The following is a 19656-nucleotide window of genomic DNA, read 5'->3' on the forward strand; positions in this document are numbered from 1 at the left end:
TCTCTCGGCAGTATTTACATTATGTACATATTATTAAATATTTATAATAACTCTAAGGCACCAAAGGCTAAATAGCAGGTTGCAATACTATTCTCCGCACAAAAATCAAGAAATTTATTGTAAAGAAGGCTGTATAGTTAAACATAGGCATACCTTAATGTTTACATAAAGGAGTGGCTGCATTTTTTTAAAAATCTCAAATGATACATTAAACATTGGGCAGATCGAAGAAATTATTTTTAGAACATTAAATTATATTGACTATGTAAATAAGCACTATTGGTTACTGCCTTGCTGGTAAATGTGTAATGTCGTCTATTCTTCAGCACAGCTTTCTCACGCTCATGGATATGTTTTGTCTAAAAACTACTTGAAGTTCTTTTGACCTACAAAAACTTATCCTAATATTTCATAGAGTATACAAAATCCCCAAGAAAAAAGTTACTGGGTAATAATATACATCAAATTTATATATAATCTGACAAAAATTTAGCAGGCATTAAATGCCAAAATACTTAAATATTCAGTCTGCCATCCTGGCATAGCAGTTAGGTATTTTAATCTTTTAACTCTTTAGAGTGGGCAGTTGTTTGTCGCTTTCGGTGAAGGGACATAAAATTGACCCATGTAGAAAACCAATCTCAAGATAAACTAATTAGCTTCAAATTTTGTAACTTGAAATCCTTTCAAATTACACATTGGGTGTTAACTATGTCATTCATCGCCAGTGACTGCAATGCATTACTGCATTGTCCAAAAGTAAATGACAATATCTACATCCAGCATGGTCTTAATTGTTAAATTATTTGATTACTTCTGCTTGGAAAATGTTAGTTGTTCCTTACACTAGAAACCCAATTTACCTTAACAAACAATTTATCATTTGTCTTGAGGTAGTATTATAATATAGAATTCAGCAGGACAACAGAACAACATAATGCTTTTAGAATGTGCTTCAAATGCCACCATGAAATCCACATTTATTTAGATGGTATATGGTCCAATGTTGAGTGGCTCTTTACGGCATATTAAATTACTATCTGAGGAAGTCATCCAGACTCGTTAACTTTCTGGAACCCCATGCCCCAAGGCAAGTTATAGTTTTTACAATATTTTTATTACATAAAGTACTGCTATCATTCCTTCAGTTATTTAAAGATTCATAGACTGTATGCTATGAGTTTTCTTTCTTTTAGAGGAGCGGAGAAAAATTGAGAAATTCTCTAAACAAATTTTTCAGAGCATTAACAATAGTTTGTGAGAGTTTCTAATCTATATAGTATTTGACAGTAACTTCAAAAATGTGACAATCTTAAAATTGAATTTTAAATTGAAAAACCACCTTCGAATCCAACATTTGACTGGGATTTGCTGAGCAACAAATATAAAATTCATTCCAACGCAGAGCACGTAAACTCATTCTATAATGCTAGATTATTTGTATATTATTACTCCCCCCCATCAAATGTTCAATCATTTTCTTCTCTTTTTTTATACAGTTCAAGAGGACAAATTATTCATGGTGAAATGTTTACAAAATCAGTAATGCAGGAAAAAGCAGAGCTAATAAATTAAGGTATAGTTTTTCCCACTTCAAGAATGAAAATAAATAACTGTCTTTCCTCTGGCTGAACATCTAGTAGTAACAACTACACAATTAATAAAACGATTACAAAAGTACCAGTGAACAGATTTCAAATGATTTTTAAAACAATACAATATGAGATATTTAGAATCATCAAAAATTCAAAAGATAACACTTTACTGGCTGACTGAATCAAAGCATGGTTAACTCAATTTTAAAGACCTGCTTAAGAGTTTTGGAATCTTGATATTCATTTACTAACAGTATTCAATGAAATTGTCTATGTTTTAGAAATATAGACAAGCATCTTCATCAGTATATCATAGCATTCCTTATTTCAGAAAGTTCAATTAAGTGATGGACTCTTCTTAGGATATTTGCTTACAAAGGTTCCAATAAAATTTTTGGAAACAAAAGCTGTCATTCTGCCTTGTAATACAAGTCAATTGACAGTCATTAGAAGACATCTGGTTTTAAAAGATGCCTATTGCTCTGTTATATTTAGTAGGTACTGAACTATCAACCACTCTTCTTCCTTAGATGGGTGAATCTGCTTTTATTCTTGACAGTAAAAGTTATAATTATGCCAGTTTCCCCTCACCTAACCAGCCTCCTTAGAGTCTTACAAGTAATCCTTCTAGTTCAGATTCTAAACATTATTCTTTAGACATCATCAGTCAACTGCTAAGCTGTAATGGCTTAGGTCAGTGACTTTAAAATTATGCTTGGGGCACTCTGCAAGTGGGGTTCCAAAATCTCTACTCCCAAATCCTGGTATTAGATCTTCATATTTATGTCATGTGTAGGATGAATGACAAAATTAATTTGAAAAAATACTTTGTTGCTTAAAAATGTTTTAAAAACACAGTTAATGGAATTTGGGATACTTGGGGTGTCTTGGCAAAAAGAAGCAAGCAGTTCTCTTGTTCCACACTAAGTCACAAAACACTAAAAAGGATATACCTTGGCCCTACCATGCTTCAATATCATATCCCTCATTCTAGCTCACAAGTCAAAACAGATCAACATTTGAAACAGACACTCTCAAAATGATATGTCTCTACCACTTCAAGCCTATTTTTGCACAAATAAGCAGGAAATCAATTATTTACAAACTACTGAAACAAATGATTAGTAAATACTTCCTCAACTGCAACCCTTAACAATGTGTATGACCTTGTTCTCACCTTCTTTGCCAGACAAAGGAAATAAACACTGAAGTATCACATTATACTTGCAAATCACTATACATTTTTATCTTTTCTTTCTCCATAAATTAAAATCAGATACAAGCTTTGATTTGGAGTTTGAATAGGGTGGCAGGCTCACTAATTAAACTGCTTTCATGAATGGCCTTATTTCAGAGACATCATGTGGAAAACCAAACACTGTCAATTAAAACGTAACATGAATAAGAATCTAGGACTCAAAGAAGGAGAAATGATTCTGATGAGCATGTGACTCGTGCAAAGGAAATGCCGAGAGCTGGTGGTATTGTTCTCTAGAAACTTATTTGTATTCTTTTAATATAAAAGAAGCTTCGAAGTTTATGTTCTTTCTCAATATGAAAAAAATAAGCAGAGGTACTAGATGAACAAATATAAAAATGCTGGTGTGGTAGAAATAAATTTCTTAAATGGTCCATTGCAATAAATAAATACTGTTTCTTTCAGTTATGAGGCCTTTCCTTTAAACATATGGTCGTTTGAACACAGGGACATGTGCACTCCCCAAATTGTGACTTATAGCATTTTAGAAGAGCTGAATTTCTTTAGACAAACAGAAAAATTGTCTGCAAATATTATCCATGATCGAATCGTGATAAATTTGGGTCATACCTTGGTTTAAATTCAAATTCACTGCTTGCTGCTTACTGTCTCCTTTTCACTAAGGACAGAATTGTTAAGCTAATCCATCTCTGACCAGATACACACATGGGAATATACAATAGTATATTCACAAGCAGACATTCCGACGCATCAATCTACAGATAGGTATATTACATACTTTAGGGCAAAGCACTGCTTCTAAGACCTAATTATTTACGTATAAAGGAAAATAGGAGATAAGGGAACCTATCTCCCCAAATATCTGAAGGTTCATACTACTAATTAATTAGCACATCAGAATGTGCAAACATTAAACTTATTGCAAAGTATCTGATAGATTTAGACAGCATTAAAAAATGTTCTCAATTCCATTCGGTAACCTAAAATGTCGGTATATAGTACCAAATGTCCAATTAAAGAGTTTAATATAAAAATATCAGCACAAAACTGTTTTTTCAATCTGTTTATTGTATGACAGCCCAAACTTCAGTTTAAGTGCTGTTTTAATTTTATTACTAGATTCCATAACCCTACAATTGATCAATTTGATACCATTTTAGGTATTTAATGAGATACTTAGAAATACTAAGGGAAAAAAATCAGTATTCAAAGGGTTAATTTTGTTGATAATAACAATAAATTATTTTATCCTCTTCTTCAGTTCAAAATCCAGCTTTGAACCCGAGGAAGGCTTTCAATTCGTGTTAACTAAATGATGGTCCTTTAACCAGTAGCAGTTTGATTACCAATGACTCGGAGGATCTCCTTGTGAATGCCTCCTTCTTGTGTATTGATATTTGCATCTCCTACTTGGCCATCTTCATAGCTAGAATACAAAACACAAAAACATAAAAACATTTAAAAGGATGTCAGTATTTAAAACAGCTTAGAAATGCCATTTGATCCTAAAACGTATAGCCCAAAAGAACCCAAAGCAAAGGATGTAGTTATTTTTCTGCTGCATTGAATAATGTGCTGTCCTTATTAAACACAGAACAGCACATTATTCTACATCCTGCCTTAATTTGGCCCTGCTTTCCATTTTAATTTGTGTAACCCCACACAAAGCATTGCCTGACTTGAAGGAAGCATTGCTGTGTCTTTGACCTTGCAAGCATTTCCCTCAGCAGTCGCTAGAAAGACTAATTCGCAGCTTCAAGGACATGTTCGTTAGGTTCTGGACTTCCTAACCCAGAATCATTTATTAAATCATTTATTTTTTTTCCTACTGTTGACACTCTCTTCACTTTCTACCATTGCTTATGTGTTGTGCCTGCCTTCTAGAGATTATTCAGCTCTCATCAGGGCTGCACTTTTCTCTCAGCACTGGTGGCTCGATTCAGTCTGACTGTATGTGACACACTCTTACTTATGTTGGTACTTTGCATAACAGTGTCAGCTCGCTGAGTTTAATTCAGCATTAGAAGTGAAGATAGAACATTAAAGGGCAGCGATTAGTAAGCTCTTCCGAAAGAAACAATTACATTTTAGATGATAACTCAGATCCTCAAATAAACTTGCTTGGGCAATAAGAATTTCCCAAGAATGAATTTTCGAACGTTCACAATCATACTCACAGGACAACAGGTGACAAATTAATTTTACTTCATGAAAATGGCGTCAAGACAGAAGCATGAGAGAAGTGGTAATTACTTGAAAGCACAATCAGAAGTGTAAGTACAGGGTCTCAAAGGTTAATACTAGCCACTCCCTTTTTCCTGAAACAGCACAGTATAGGAAAGTCAAACAGGTGGCACATGGCGATGGAACTTAACTCCTTACATAATCTATGGTTAAACACCAAGTAATAACTGCATTTGCACCAAGTCTAAACTCTCAACTAAGTAATCCAAGGTTGTCTGTCAACTTGGTTAATTCTTATCAGACAAGTTTGTTTTTTATTAGAATCTCTGGAAATTAAATTTCCTAAGAAACATGGGGAAACATTATCCTAAGAAAAAGAAGGGGACGTCTGGTGCACAGCCCATGCACTACTTTCTCAGGAGATCCAGCACTGAGGCGTCTGGTATTACAAAGATTACTTCTCTGTCTCTTTCTCTGCACTCTCATCTTCGGCCCACATTTCAATGCTGGTTTTCCATGTGACTCACTCCTCAGTCTCCTCTCTTCTCCTGATATGCAAAGTCAATTACTTCAGCCTCTTCTGGTTGTAACTGTTGCCAACATGCTGACCCCTAAAACTCTACCTTCAGTCCTTACATCGTTCCCTAACTTGCCCACAGGTGCCACAAACGAGTCTATTCAAAGTTCAACTTACTTTTGGACCCTAGGACTGTTCCTTTTTATTCTATCTACATCTCAGTTTGACATACCCATATTCAACAACTCAAAACTCCGTTTTCGGTCCGCTCTGTGACTACATCCAATTAATCACCAAATTATCTTGCTTCCATTTTCTTAATCCTTTCTACACAATGCCATTTCCCTTTGCTTAGGCCTTCACTGTCATTCATCTAAATGAGTAGCTCTCAAGTTAAAGGTAATACATTTTGAAGTTAATTAAGTTGTCCAGACTGGTATTTTTCATGACATTAGAGTAGAATAAAACGGAGGATGCTGTCCTCACGACAGAGAGAAAGCACAGTCATTTCCCTAAGTCTCGATGTCAGAAAAACTGACCCAGACTGTTACAGTAACATTTTAACCAGTATTTCTGTCTCTACCCTGATCCCCATCATCCTCAGTATAAGACCTATTTTTCCCCTTGTTCAAGTGATATAAAATTCTTCCACCCCACTTACAGACCAAAATCCAATGTCCTGGCACTACCGGCCCCTCCCTCCCCCAAACCCAAACTTTCTCTCCAGTCATGTCCTGTCATCACCCTCCCAGTCAAAGGGAAAAAGTTAGTTTTCCTCAAATACTACAGGTACATTGACACTTAAAAAGCATTTGAAGTTAATGGAAAGGAGATGAGATTCACACTCTTTCAATAACTATAATAACTTAAGATAAAAAGAGCACAGGGTAAGGGGAGAGTGGAGAGAAAAAAACGGGAGTGAGAGCAAGATTGAGAACTAGAGAGAGTGATTTAAAAGTATTAAAGAAAATGCGTATTTTCCCATTGTCTGCAAAACCCACTAAGAAGCACGAGAGTCATGGTATGAAGAACAAAACTGGCCACAGGCAGTCGGGTCAAGCACATATAATAACAAAGAAAAACAAACTATCGTTGAATTTGGGCAACTGGCAAGGCTTAGAAATGAGCTGCGGCTGCATTAAGGTATTTATTACAATAAGGCATAGAGAATACCGCATAACTGTTTATTAGTGGTGGAGACATTAGGTTGTTAATTTATCAGCAAAGTTCACTTATTTCCAGAAAGCAACAAAATCGGGGCAAACCTGCTGTGTTTTGCCATAGATAACTATAGCGTGCTCCTGTGGATGACGTGCACCCATGTTTTGGGGTCTAACTTTCAAGAAAAAAAAACTTCTAATTGTTTAATTCAAATTGTTCTTTGTTTATATCTAGGCACTTGTTTTCTGTTTTATAAAGAAATCTTAGCATTTGCTTTTTAACACACTATGATACAAACAATTTTATGTAACAATTTATTTCAAAACACAAGAACAGGGACAAGGTACAAGAAATTTCATGGCCCGGGAACAGACGCACCAATATCGATGTATAATATGTGCATCCTTATTTTTCCCTCACAAATTTGCAGCAATTGTGTAGTGTACACGGCAAAATACAGTAGAAAGCATGATTTCAATAGGAAGATGACACGTGCAATGGGTTTTCTAGTAGAATGGAAGATAAAAACACCTAGTAAGACACAAAAATTACTCATATTCCTACAAGTATAAAACGACTACCAAAATTTTAATGAAAAGTAAACCAATCAACTTAAAGAACATAAGAAAGAAAACAGGATAATAAGTGGAAATTAACTATCTGGAAATCCCTTAAGCGCACTAGGAAAATTTTATGGATAAAACTTTTTCAAAGTATTGACCACCTTTACTCTCAAACCAATAAGCATCTCTTGTGAGAGTTTTTGAGATTGGCTCAGGAAAATTTGTTTCTGTCTTTTTTTATCTGGAGCCCAGAAACTATAGCACTGTTTTTTCATCAGTAATAGACAAGAGAAATTCATTGCAGACTGAATGATATCCAGCCTTGTCCAGAATTCCTATAGCAAACATGATGCCCTAAATACACTCGTTCACAGCCCATGCACAATCTCTTCGTGAAGTTAGGATATCCAGTCTTTTGTTACCGTTTTTCTTCAAAATGTATTAAGCTCTACTGCATACGCTGTGATCATGACACCCCTGTAACATGAGCAGAATCTGTACTTTACTAGGTAAGAGTTATGGAAATAACTGTAGAACAAGACAGTCGGAGAGGTCCAAAGACAGGGTAAGCAAAATTCAGGTGGAGACAGACATCCTTTCTAACTGTGAGGCCAGGGAAGGAGCCACGGACAAGACCATGTTGAGACAGCCTTGAAAAACAGGCTAAGAGCCAACTGGAGGAGGGTCAGTCATTTGGACTGACACAGCAAAGGCAATTTTCTTTAACCAGTGGTTTACACCTGTAACTGAAGCATGTTGTAGAATGCCTTGTTTTTATTTATAAAAACAGTTTGTTGCCCAAAAACACTCTGTTGGGAAATTAGTAAGACCATAAATAGTATGATCTTGGAATTTTATGTGCATCGAGAGGTAAGCTATACGTCAAAGATTAATCCTAGTTCACTCTTAAGTGGGCAAAACACAGGTCTGAGCAATTTCCTCCACCTCTGGTTTATCGTCAATTTCTGAATATGGAACAGGTATATCACTAGTGCAAATAATGGTGATGTAGGTTGAGAATCATGAAGAAATTAGAAGCAGGAAGAACTGGTAAGTTTTCTGTGAACTCTAAGAGAAAGAATAATGTATCTGTGGAAATAGATACTGATGAGAGAAAAAGGTGAAAAGATAAACCTGGTGAATATAGTGAGCAAGGAAAAAGAAACTGAAAACCACAGTTCAAGCTTCCCATTTCTCTGACGTATAAAATTACTGCATAGGTAGAAGCTGCCTAAGGAATTTAAGTCATGGGTTCCAATTTCTGCATAGTGATTTTAAGGTATCAGTAGGCTCTTCGAGGGCAAATACTCAGCAAGCAGTTATAATGTGGACAGTCCCTTCATCCCTACTTTCATATCTGCTGCCATTTTGAAAATAGCTTTATTTTTATACCCATGTATGAGCCTTAATTGCCCTTGTACCCATGGCCCAAGGACAGTAATATAATCAAGTTTTAGGCACTGGAAATTGGCTGGGATCTGTTTATAACATCTGACCTATTACATTTGGTCTAGAGCATTTACAATTCATTAGGTTTATTCATTTTGGAATTTTCCAATAAAATTTTTTCAGACTTCTCGTTCTCCTTCCCCCAACCCTGACATCCTCTTTAAAATTTTATTTTCAATTTCTTCTCACAGACCAGTCTCTTCCCTAAAATTTCTTCCCAGTCTTTCTCTTATTCCGTGTATTTACTTGTTGGAAAGAACGTGTTTAGGATACTACATGACTTGTTTCATTCTCCCAACTCTGGAAATCACATTAGCATGGAAGTTATTTAAATTTTTAATGTAGTCACCTAATAATAGATAAAAAAGGAAACTGTATTAACATCCGAGTCATCAGCAAAAACTTTTCACGTCAGGGATTACACTGTGTGTTAAAAAATTAAAAAAGCACAGAAACTGAGTTTTTGGACGATCTTCATTCTCAGCACTTTATTCTTTTCCTAGATGCCACCCCTCACTAGGGGGTCTCAGCCCTTGGCGGACTCTGTGTTCTTATCTTTTATACAGAAAGAAAGTGATGGTTGTAATTAGAATGTACATTAATTAGAGAATGGATTCCCCCTTTGATGTGTTTTGAATTTTATCAGTTTTCCTTAATGAGTCTCTTCTCTCCTGAGGGTGAAAAGAGATGAAATCTCATTTGTGTTCATAGAGCACAAGAAAATTATTATCTTAATATAATTTTTCCTGCGTATAATATGGAAAGCAGCTGAGTATACAGAAAGCGTTTTCTTCTTTTCTTCAGATGATTTTTCCTTAATTTTTCTTGTGAAATATATCCTTCTCTCCACTTAACATGCATCCCCCCCACACACATAGATATACCTATAGATAGGTTTTATGTATAACTTTTGTAAAAGAAATAATCCCGGAAATAGTACTCTCTCTCTACTTAAATATCCAGGCTTGTTTATTTAGTGCAATGGACTTGAATTTTAGCAAGGTGCTTAAGGAGTAGACTAACTGACTTGATGGCAGGCTAAAGAAAAAACTCTCAAGTTACTTTTCTTGCAATCGGTGTAACCTAATTCTTTGTACCCTCAAAAAATCCCAAATGATAAAATAAATAAAGTAACTTTTCTATTAAAACCTCAAGGTCATTTAGTGAAATAAACCGTGAATGGAGGTTTCTTGTGGGAGGGCTGATCCTCCAACAGTGGATAACAATCAAGATTGCTAAGAAAGAAGAGGGAAAAAATATTTAATGTGCCCTTCAGTGAAGACCCGCATTAAATTAATCTCCATGATAACCTGGAAGGTACTGCATGCGCCCAGCTGTAGGAGCTTCCTGACCCCCTTCGTTTGGCCCCAGGAGGCTGACCTATAAGGAACGGAGGGTAAGCTTCACTGCCCTCTAGCTCCTGGTAGGGTATGGCCAGGGGGATTCCTAACAGGACTATTTCCAGCTTTTGTCCTTACGGCAAATGAAAGAAAAAACTCTCATGTTACTTTTCTGCCAAAACCTCAAGGTCATTTGATATAATACCTGTGATTGGAACCTCATGAACCCAGGAGCACCTAACGGCTCTGGTGCTAATAGATCCAGGTTACCACACTGGACCTTCTTTTGTCTTATAACAATCCCTCTGTAAATAATCCAACTGTAGATAACAAAAATATATTCTCATAGGTCACCTGTTTCCTGCTAGGACTTTAACTGATATAGGTAGGCATATTATTTTCATTTTACTGAAACTTGAAGAGGTTATGCAACCTGGCAAACGTCTCCTAATTACTGTACAGCCAGGACTCAAACAGTCTGATGGAAAGCAGGGCTCTTTCCATTACTCTCATTGCTGCCTCAATGTTGAGAAAAACCTCTATAGTGGATAACTATGTATCATAAGAAAGTAACACTTTTCTTTTTTTTTTTTTTTTTCTTTTTTTTATTGAACGGTAACTATGTACATTAATGCACTTCTGGGGTACAGTGTGGGGTTTTCACATGCAATCTGAAATACTTCCATCAACTGGTCAACACAGCCTTCATGTCATTTTCTCAGTTATTGCTTTAAAACATTCACATTCTACTCTTAGAAAGATTCACCTGTACCCCGAAAGTAACACTTTTCATACCGTTCAAAAGAAAAGTAGGCAGTTGTACGTTCCACTGTGAATAGTCTGTCAATAAGCCACAGATCTAACGCTGAACGCTCAGGGTGCTATGAATATACAGTTTACTGAAGCATTCTTGATGCAGTCATTTTGACATGACTCATAAAGCAAGCCAGTTCAGTTTTTCAGCTTCTTTTTAGAAAGCTAAATAAAGTATGAAACATATACACTCAACTCTCCCCTGAAATCCTTTCTGTGACAAGATCATAGAGGAGGTGAGATCAGCAAGGGAAAAGGACTGGGAGGTGAGGGGCAGGAGAGAAAATCAGACCAGTCTACTGTACCCATTAAGTAGGAATTAAAAATAATGCTTTTATATTTTAGTGTGGCTCTTAAGAGCTTTGCCAATAAAAATCCCAGGTCAACATTAACTATTTGGGCGGTGCCTGTGGCTCAAGGAGTAGGGTGCTGGCCCCATATACGGAGATGGCGGGTTCAAACCCAGCCCCGGCCAAAAAGCTGCCAAAAAAAAACCATTTAGTATCTGTACATACACACAGAGAGATGCCAGAGACAAAGAGAGCGTGCTCTTTAGTTGTAAGTTATTAGTCGTTCTTACTTAGCTCTTCTACGTTAACACACACAGCATTTAACCATCACTTTGGTTTTTACGGCTTATTGAACATAAACAAAAACATTACACTAACGTTATACTCAATTACCCATCTGCTATATTTCCGCACTTACAGTTACCAAATAAAAATGCGGTCACTACGACATCTCATTTGTAGAGAAGACAGTAACATACAAACGTGAGCATTAACACTTACACAAAAAAGAATCGTGTGCAGACATGATCGGTATTTGGGACAACCCATATCTCTCCATGTTTGTGCAGGTCAGGTGAGGTGATCACTGGAATTGGAAGATAAAGTTATTCTAAAGGAATCCTAGTTTATTCCAAGTTACTATATATCCCTTTTCTTCAAAATCTAAAGCAAAATTACATGGATAAATAAATATATAAAAAATGTATTACCATATTGCCTATTAAGAAATGTAAATAGAAACCATGAAGGCCATGAGACAACTTTATGATTTGAATAAAGGTTGGGTGTAACGACAGGGAGCAAATCACTGGGCATTATCAAAGCAGATGGTTCTGACTTGAGAATAAGCAACTCAGCACCTCTAAAACTATCAAGTGTTGAAAATTTAAGACAGTTGACAACGGCTACTGAAAACTCGTAACACAAGAAGAAAAGGTGAACTTTTTGCCAAATACAAGCTTTAAGGAAGAAAGAAAAGCATATGATCTTGGAAATCATCTCTCAAGTGTTCTATGTTCAGATGGAAGAACAAGGGCAGCGCAGAAACAGAAAGACCTAATGGGTTATCTTTGGAGTGCCTGCCTTCTAAGTTTTTCATGGTATTATACATTTAAATACCAACTGAAAGAGGAAGGCAGCACATTAATGAAAGAGGTAAGCATTACTCGATCAGAAAGATGTAATTACCATTCTGAAATATCTGCCAGGAATAAAATATATCACCATGTGATATATTCTTGCCAACTCTGCAATTTGGTTTTAACCTTTATGATCTTTATTGTACTTGCTTTCCATTTGTGCCCTTCAAGGTGATCGATAGGAATAATCTTTCACTACTCCGCCATCATCAGGCTGTAAATATACTTGTTTTCTTAAACACGGGTAAGACAGAGCAATAATACGATGAGGTCTGTAAAACTTTCAACTTACCTTCACATAAGGCTATGCATTTTAAGTTACGGCTTTGCAGAAACTGGGACTGCTGTCCTTTTTTCTGTGACTGAATTCCAAAAAAAATTAAAAATCAGAGTAAAAATGGGCACTCTAGTAAAAAAAAAATTATTCGTCATGAAAAAATAATAGTCACTACAATGTGACTCGCATCAATATCTTGGCACTCTCTTTAATATCAAGCTATTTTTGTTGTATCATTTAATTTCTGTACATAATCATTACTAAATTGCTCTCAAGATGAGTCAACTAAAAAAAAATGCTAAATTAGAGTTCAGTAATCTCACAACATAGAATTAGAACTCAAATTTATTTTTAGTGGAAGCCTGGCCTCTTTATTTTAAGATAAACAAAATTAAATATGCACAATCTTTTCAAACATTAAAATCAATTATTCCAGATGATCTAACTATCCGAAACCAACCCCTTTTGAGTTTCATTTACTCATTTAAACATTTCATGTAGAAAATCTGATTCTAGGGTGCTTTTGGTTTCAGATACTAGAAGAGTTATATGTTTCTTTTAAACTTAAAGTCATGCCGTTGAGTAATTATTATATAGAGGCAATTCAGTTATTACATTTTAGGGTTTTATTCTTTTATGACTAATGGCCACTTAAAATAACTTTGCGGACTTAAAAAGCCTGAGTATTTATTGAAGTCCTGCTGGCTAATGAGGCCACAGCTGGCTAATCAGAAGCAGTCGCTCAAGTTGCTGCTACCACACCTGTGACGAGTTGCTGCTTTTACTGCTTGAAGCTGGCTCATCCTTGGCTGATACCTTCTGCTTCTTGTTCATCCCTGAAAACATCAGCAAAATAATAATTTAGGGACAAAGCTTTCTGATGAAGCTCAAAGTGCAATCTATCTACCGTGCAAAGCTTCATTCTAGGCAAAGGTTTGATTGTATTAGACCAGAGATGGTCACAAGAGGTCCTACCCTGGACACCTGAGGTGGACAATCAGTAGGTTCCAGAGGTCCTGGGTGTGTTACAAGTAGTAATTCCAGTCTGTAATTGTTAGCATTGAAAGTAGAAATAGGAACTTCTCTTGCATAAAATAATTAGAAAATTCTTAACACTTGGTTTTGAAAGGCTTTGGAAACCTAATTTTTAAACTTACTGTTTGGTTAGGAGGAGAAACTAAAGAGTGGGAAATATGAACAACATCAGAAAAATCTATTTACATTATAACTTAACTTCATGAATTGCTAACACATAGTCATTTCTGTGTAGAACTCATTATTTCTTCTGATTAAGAAAGATTATATAAATTCATTTGTCTGTGATAGTCACGTGTCCTCTCCTACTCTGTAAATTTCCTATTTCTTACTGTAGGAGGTTTTAGAAAGACAGAAGTAAAATACATATCTGTCTCTAAATAGGTAGACTTGGATCTGCACTGTAGTAAAAAGTACCCATCTAGTGTCACATCAAAAGTTGAGAACCATGTTGCTTTGTGTTGTTATCTGCAAAGCCTGTTTTCCAGTCTGCAGAGGATGTTTATCCACACCTTGCCAGGTCCGGCCTCCTCCAGAGGGGGCAGCGGAGGGTGGTGTCTGGGTGTGGCGCAGACCTGGGATCTCAGACTCACAGTCCCCATTTGCAGAGGGCTGCTCTGCTCCCCCCACACTTTACCCGAGCGGCTCCTTACTATAGTGATTCTGATATTATTTTCAAATTCCCCTCAAGAATTTGATGAAAGCTGTGAACCCTCTCCCCAGACAAATGCACACAGATAAAATTTTATATCCACCCATAGTTTGTGCCTTCCCTCAATCCTTTTCATGAACCAACTGAAGTATTCTACACACCAGTTTGCCAAACAGAAAGCCACAGTGCTCGATGGTTTGTTATGGTTTTTCTTATCTATGCCGAGGAAGTATTAATCTATGTAAGCTGTTTCTTTAGTTTGTTAGTTTGTTCTGTATCAAGAACATTTAGAGTCTGATTTTAATGGTTTTCTCCTTTAAACTATGTTATTCCGTTTCCTATTTCTATTATATTTCCTATTATTTATTTTCGTAGCCTTATTTTACCATATTGTATTTTTAAAGATCACTGGCACAGTATTTATCAACACATATGCTATGACTTCACACTTTTTCATCAAGAGACAGAATCGAGGTCCCTGTCACCTCTGCTCCTTCATGAGAGGGACCCATTTCCAACTCTCTTTGGAAGTGCTCGAAACTTTCTTTTGTTCTTCCTAAATAAAATCTCTCTGTGTAAAAACAGAGACCAGACCTAATTCCTCCCAACTCTCAGATAAGGAAGAGCTCATATCTGTTTTGATGAGTAAGCAGTATACCTGGGAAGTAACACCACATGACTTCAGAAGCTGGGCCACAAAAAGCCATACCAAGCCCACCCGATGCTCTTAGCACACTCTGGAGAAACTCAGGTAAGAAGTCCAGCTACCCCAGGACTTTGGACCACACTGGGCAGGCCAGAGGCTGGACTCTGGGGTAACAGTTCCAGCTTGTTTCTGCCAAGGCGCAGAACCTGTGAGTCAGCCTAGCCCATTCACTGCCTGAGCACCACTCAGTGGATACTCTGAGACGCAGAAGCAGAAGAATCACCCGGCCAGGCTGAACTCAATTCCTGACCCAAAGAATCTACAAACATAATGAAGTTGTTGTTCTACCCTAAGTTTAGGTGGTTTGTTACACAGCAGTAGTTACTTGAATAATTATCTTAATTGTCTTTTAATTTTTCATTATATATTTTTTTATTCTAGTTTTCCTTTTTTGTTACCTACAAGCAAACTTCTAATTTTTATGCTGATGATTATTATTATTTTTATTGTTTGGGATTCATTGAGGGTACAAAGAATTAGGTGATACTGATTGCGTTTGTTAGATAAAGTCCCTCTTATTTTATTCTAATTTTTAAAAGTAGAACCCTCTAATTTGTAAGTCTTCTTTCTGTCAGTACTTTATTGTACTGCAGAAAACACATCACTGCTGCTGTTTTCATTTAGTATTTCTAACTATCAATCTAGTTTTAAGTGTTTTATGCTCCTATCACAGAAAAACAATTTGCTGTGGCTGAAAGATCATGAACTTTGGTAAACATATTAGACAAGAAGGTCTCGTTAGTGCTCAGCTAGATATTAGATTTCTTTATTCCTTTTGAAACATGGGATATTAAGACTTATCACCCAGGCACTACACGAACGACATCCCCTACCTCCTAAAGTTGTGTAATGTGTCTGTATATTCATATACACACACAGGAGCACACAAGCCAGATCAACTACACTTGAAGATATAGGAATAAAGAAGCACCAAGTGTGGCCAGCCATGGTGGATCACGCTTGTATTCCTAGCACTCTGGAAGGCTGAGGTAGGTGGACCACCTGAGCTCAGGAGTTTAAGACCAGCCTGAGCAAAAGTGAGACCCTATCTCTACTAAAAATGGTGTGTGTGTGGGGAGACTAGCCAGGCATCATGGCGGGAGACTAGCCAGGCATCATGGCAGATGCCTATAGTCACAGCTACTTGGGAGGCTGAGACAAGAGGATTGCTTGAGCCCTAGAGTTGGAGGTTGCTATGAACTATGATGCCACAAGAATCTACCCAGGGCAACAGAAGGAGACTCTGTCTGGGGGCCTGGGGGGGCACTAAGTGTGAAAGAAAATACACTGAACACTAAGGTAGTACAGGAGAAAAAATTAATTTCATTTGCCGATTTAAACATTCTGTGTAGTTTGAATGGCTTTACAAGGAGCATAATTATATTTAGAGAGAATAAGTTAACTGCTATATAAATCACATTTATCACTATGAAATATTCCAAATTTAAAAGGGGCAAAGAAGAGAAATGATCACAAATTCCGCCACTCAAGGGCAACTGCGGTTAACAACCTGATGATCATTCTTTCCACCTTTTGGACTCACTGGGCTTTCCCTCAGCATATTCTCTCAATTTAGTACAAAATATTGTTTTCCTGTGATCTCAGCAAAATATTAAAAAGTCAATAAGGATGAGTTTGAGTGTTTTTTAACTTCTAACTTTTTCATAATGTTCAAAATTTCTTTATGAATGGTATAATAATTCAGAGATAAGGAGTCCCCTGATATAGAATTACACTGACAATTTCTAAGTGTGCTTCTTGTGTTGCACATACTGGATTCTCAATGTTTATTTGTGGAAGGAACAACTGTACAAATATTTAAATCGAATAATTTTTTTTTTAATTGACAAAGCATACATTCCATCAGGGAAGCATTATAAATTCATTCTGACATCTGAGCTTTGTTTTAGCTTCTGGAATTTAGCATAAGAATGTAATACACAAATATCTAACAAGCTGCAGTCACTCAATAGAAAATTTCATAAAGGACAATTAATAAAATAAAAACCTAATGTATTTCAAGTTAGAAATAAAATACGAGAGTACCTGAGTAACCAAATGATATGCTTGACATTGGACTAAGATAGATTCCACTTCCATACATTGCACCGTGGAGCTAAAATGGGAAGAGGTGGGGGAGAGAGAGGTCAGCCCACGTTTTAAATGCTAATATCGGACAAAAGAAGGCAATCAATTTCATGTTGGAACGTTAAGTCTTAGAAAAATGATACAGCTCCTGTTCCAGGGTCCCATCTGAAAATAGTAGTAATATCCTTGTGCTTAAGGACCCTTGCTAAATGTTTTCCACCCTGCTAGTGATAAAGAGAGTCATGAAGCACAATAAAGCACTCGGGTAGGCTTTTACGTTAATGAATCTAAAATTCTACAGACAAAATCGAGGTTGAAGTACACAGGAAGGCATTTTGAATAAGACTTACCCACTATTATAGTATAAAAACAAAGTGACCTACTCAGATTTTCATCATAAAGGGTGGCCATAGTTGTCTATTTTTTTGCACAAGACTTTTATGGCCACCCTGTATAGTACTGTTAACCTGTGTTTAGCTTCTTATAAATCATTCAAGTTACAGGAGTTTTATCAATGGAAACTCCTTAACGGGTCTAAGAAATAACTACTCAGAACAATTAAAATTCTTTCTCATTACCTCTTTGTTCTAGAGCCTTCACACCCTATTAGTGTGAACTAAATACTAATCCAATAAATGTGAATTTATGGACATTTATATTTAATTGAATCACCTCAAGTGTTATCACTAGCTCAGGTGGTTGGGTCAGGCAACTCCTTTCCTGATGTCCTTATGTTGTCAAATGACAAATTTATCTGTATGCAAATGAAGTAGAATGTGCATAAGGATGAGGACAATACCCACATGCCCCGCCAATTCCAAGCGCAGGTGTCAGATGGCTCTTTAGTATCCAGTGTCCACTTTGCTTATTTTTACACTTTGTTATCTGCAAATACCCGCACTGAAGTCCAGTACTTAAGAAATGTATGTTGGATTGATGTACAGAACACTGGTATGGTTTTATTTTGTGCACAATAATTTTTTCTACTTCAGTTGAAAGTGTGACTTTTACTTTTTTCTTTTAGATAACTCAACTTTTTCTTTTCATTGCATATAGATCTATTTTCAGTTCTTCTTTGAAAACATACTTATGCTTATTAGAAGTTCCATACAATATTTTAAAGCTCATGTGTTTCCTTTTTCTGCAAGGGAAAGCATAGTCCCAGGATTGCTCACTGACTCTCAGTGCTGAGGGATGATGAGGTCTTATTATAGCATTCAGAAAAGGTACCTGCAATCGTGTATTAGAAGCAACAACCAGACCGTTTCTCAGGATGGAGTGCCAGTTTTCAATGTGAGAGCCACTGTAAAAACAGAGGAGAAGGAGAGAGCAAAACCAGAAAATCAATGATTGTGTAAAGTGGTCTCCGTAAGACGTTTTGAGTTTCCAAGTCAGGCATTACGTAATTGAGACTATTGAACATAAATGACCAACTACTAACAAAGAATGTTTTCTTCCCCGCACGTTGCTGGAAAATTGGTGGAGCATATCCCCATTAACGAGAAGCGTGATTAACTCACTGAAATGCGAAGGTGCTTCCAAAGAGTTTTTTAGCAGCTCTAAAATTGGATTCTTTGGCTGGTGGACTGCTGAGAAGAAGGAACTGATGCGGAGTGTGCATGAACTTCAATTGCTGCCATTTAAAATAATGACAAACAAAAACACGTCAAACTTAACATAGAAACAGGCTGGGGACAATTTCAAATTTTATTGGCTTAAGAATTATGCAGTTTCAGATTACAGTAATTTTATGCCATTCATCCTAATAGGGTAATTCATATATTTTTTAAAAATCCTGCATAAATCGTAAGTCACATGGAATTACAAATATAAAAGATAATTCTTTAAGCTGTTGGGGAAAGAATAGGAAACGGACAATCCAAAGTCATTTATCTTTAATACATACTGTATTTTGGAATACAGTATGTAATCATGTTCAAGCAGATCTGTCTTCTTAATAACATCTATTTTTTAAGACTATTAAATTGAATTCCCAAAGTATACACTAGCAAGTCAACTGGGGAAATATTCTGGAGTTTGCGAAGCATAAAAGTTTAAAATTTTAAATCTGCAAAAACTATTATTATGCATTATTTGCATGTACTATTATAACACTGGAAATGGCCTACATTCAAATAGTTTGTCACAGAAAGAGATTAAAGCAGAACTATTTGGATTACTAGCTTGACAAATTTTTCTAATTGTTTCCCTTTTATGTAGGAATACAGTTACACAAAAATGTAGTACATAAAAATCTTCACACTTATAGATTCACAAATGAAGAAAAAAGGATTTTCGGTATGACTCTAAGGTGACACTCAGAAGTAAAATCAGAGTCTATTAGCTTTTTTAAATAAAAAAAATTAAAGTTTTTAAGGATGATAATAAATAAGGCATCTGGAGGCAACGTCTTCTCAGATTAAAACAATGAAAAAGTGATAATGCAAAACTGACAATGATTAAAAAGTATATTCATTTTCTTCTGGTCCATCTCTAGATAATATTTTCTATTACTTGTAGAATGTCTAAATGATCTCATATTGCTGTTCTTATATATTTAAAAGGTCAGGCCAGCAGCTGGCTATGAATTTGATATCTTAGAAAGGTCTGGAGCTGCTGCACAAATGG

The 19656-nt window shown here is 36.2% G+C and overlaps 1 protein-coding gene across 1 annotated transcript in view; it reads right to left on the reverse strand.

Moving 5' to 3' along the window:
- Positions 1–3862: 3862 nt before the first annotated feature.
- Positions 3863–19656, reverse strand: part of PARP8 (poly(ADP-ribose) polymerase family member 8) — a 200283-nt gene continuing 184489 nt past the window's right edge. The window contains exons 20-26 of the mRNA XM_023507640.1: positions 18549–18688; positions 18259–18331; positions 16987–17056; positions 13310–13383; positions 12563–12632; positions 11633–11717; positions 3863–4240 (exon numbers count right to left, since the gene is read on the reverse strand). Of these exons, the coding sequence (XP_023363408.1) occupies positions 4138–4240; positions 11633–11717; positions 12563–12632; positions 13310–13383; positions 16987–17056; positions 18259–18331; positions 18549–18688 (615 nt within the window). The 3' untranslated portion in view covers positions 3863–4137. The remainder of the gene's footprint in view (positions 4241–11632; positions 11718–12562; positions 12633–13309; positions 13384–16986; positions 17057–18258; positions 18332–18548; positions 18689–19656) is intronic.

This window comes from Otolemur garnettii, unplaced genomic scaffold (assembly GCF_000181295.1).
Source record: "Otolemur garnettii isolate 467f Iridium unplaced genomic scaffold, OtoGar3 scaffold00005, whole genome shotgun sequence".
NCBI classification, from domain to species: domain Eukaryota; kingdom Metazoa; phylum Chordata; class Mammalia; order Primates; family Galagidae; genus Otolemur; species Otolemur garnettii.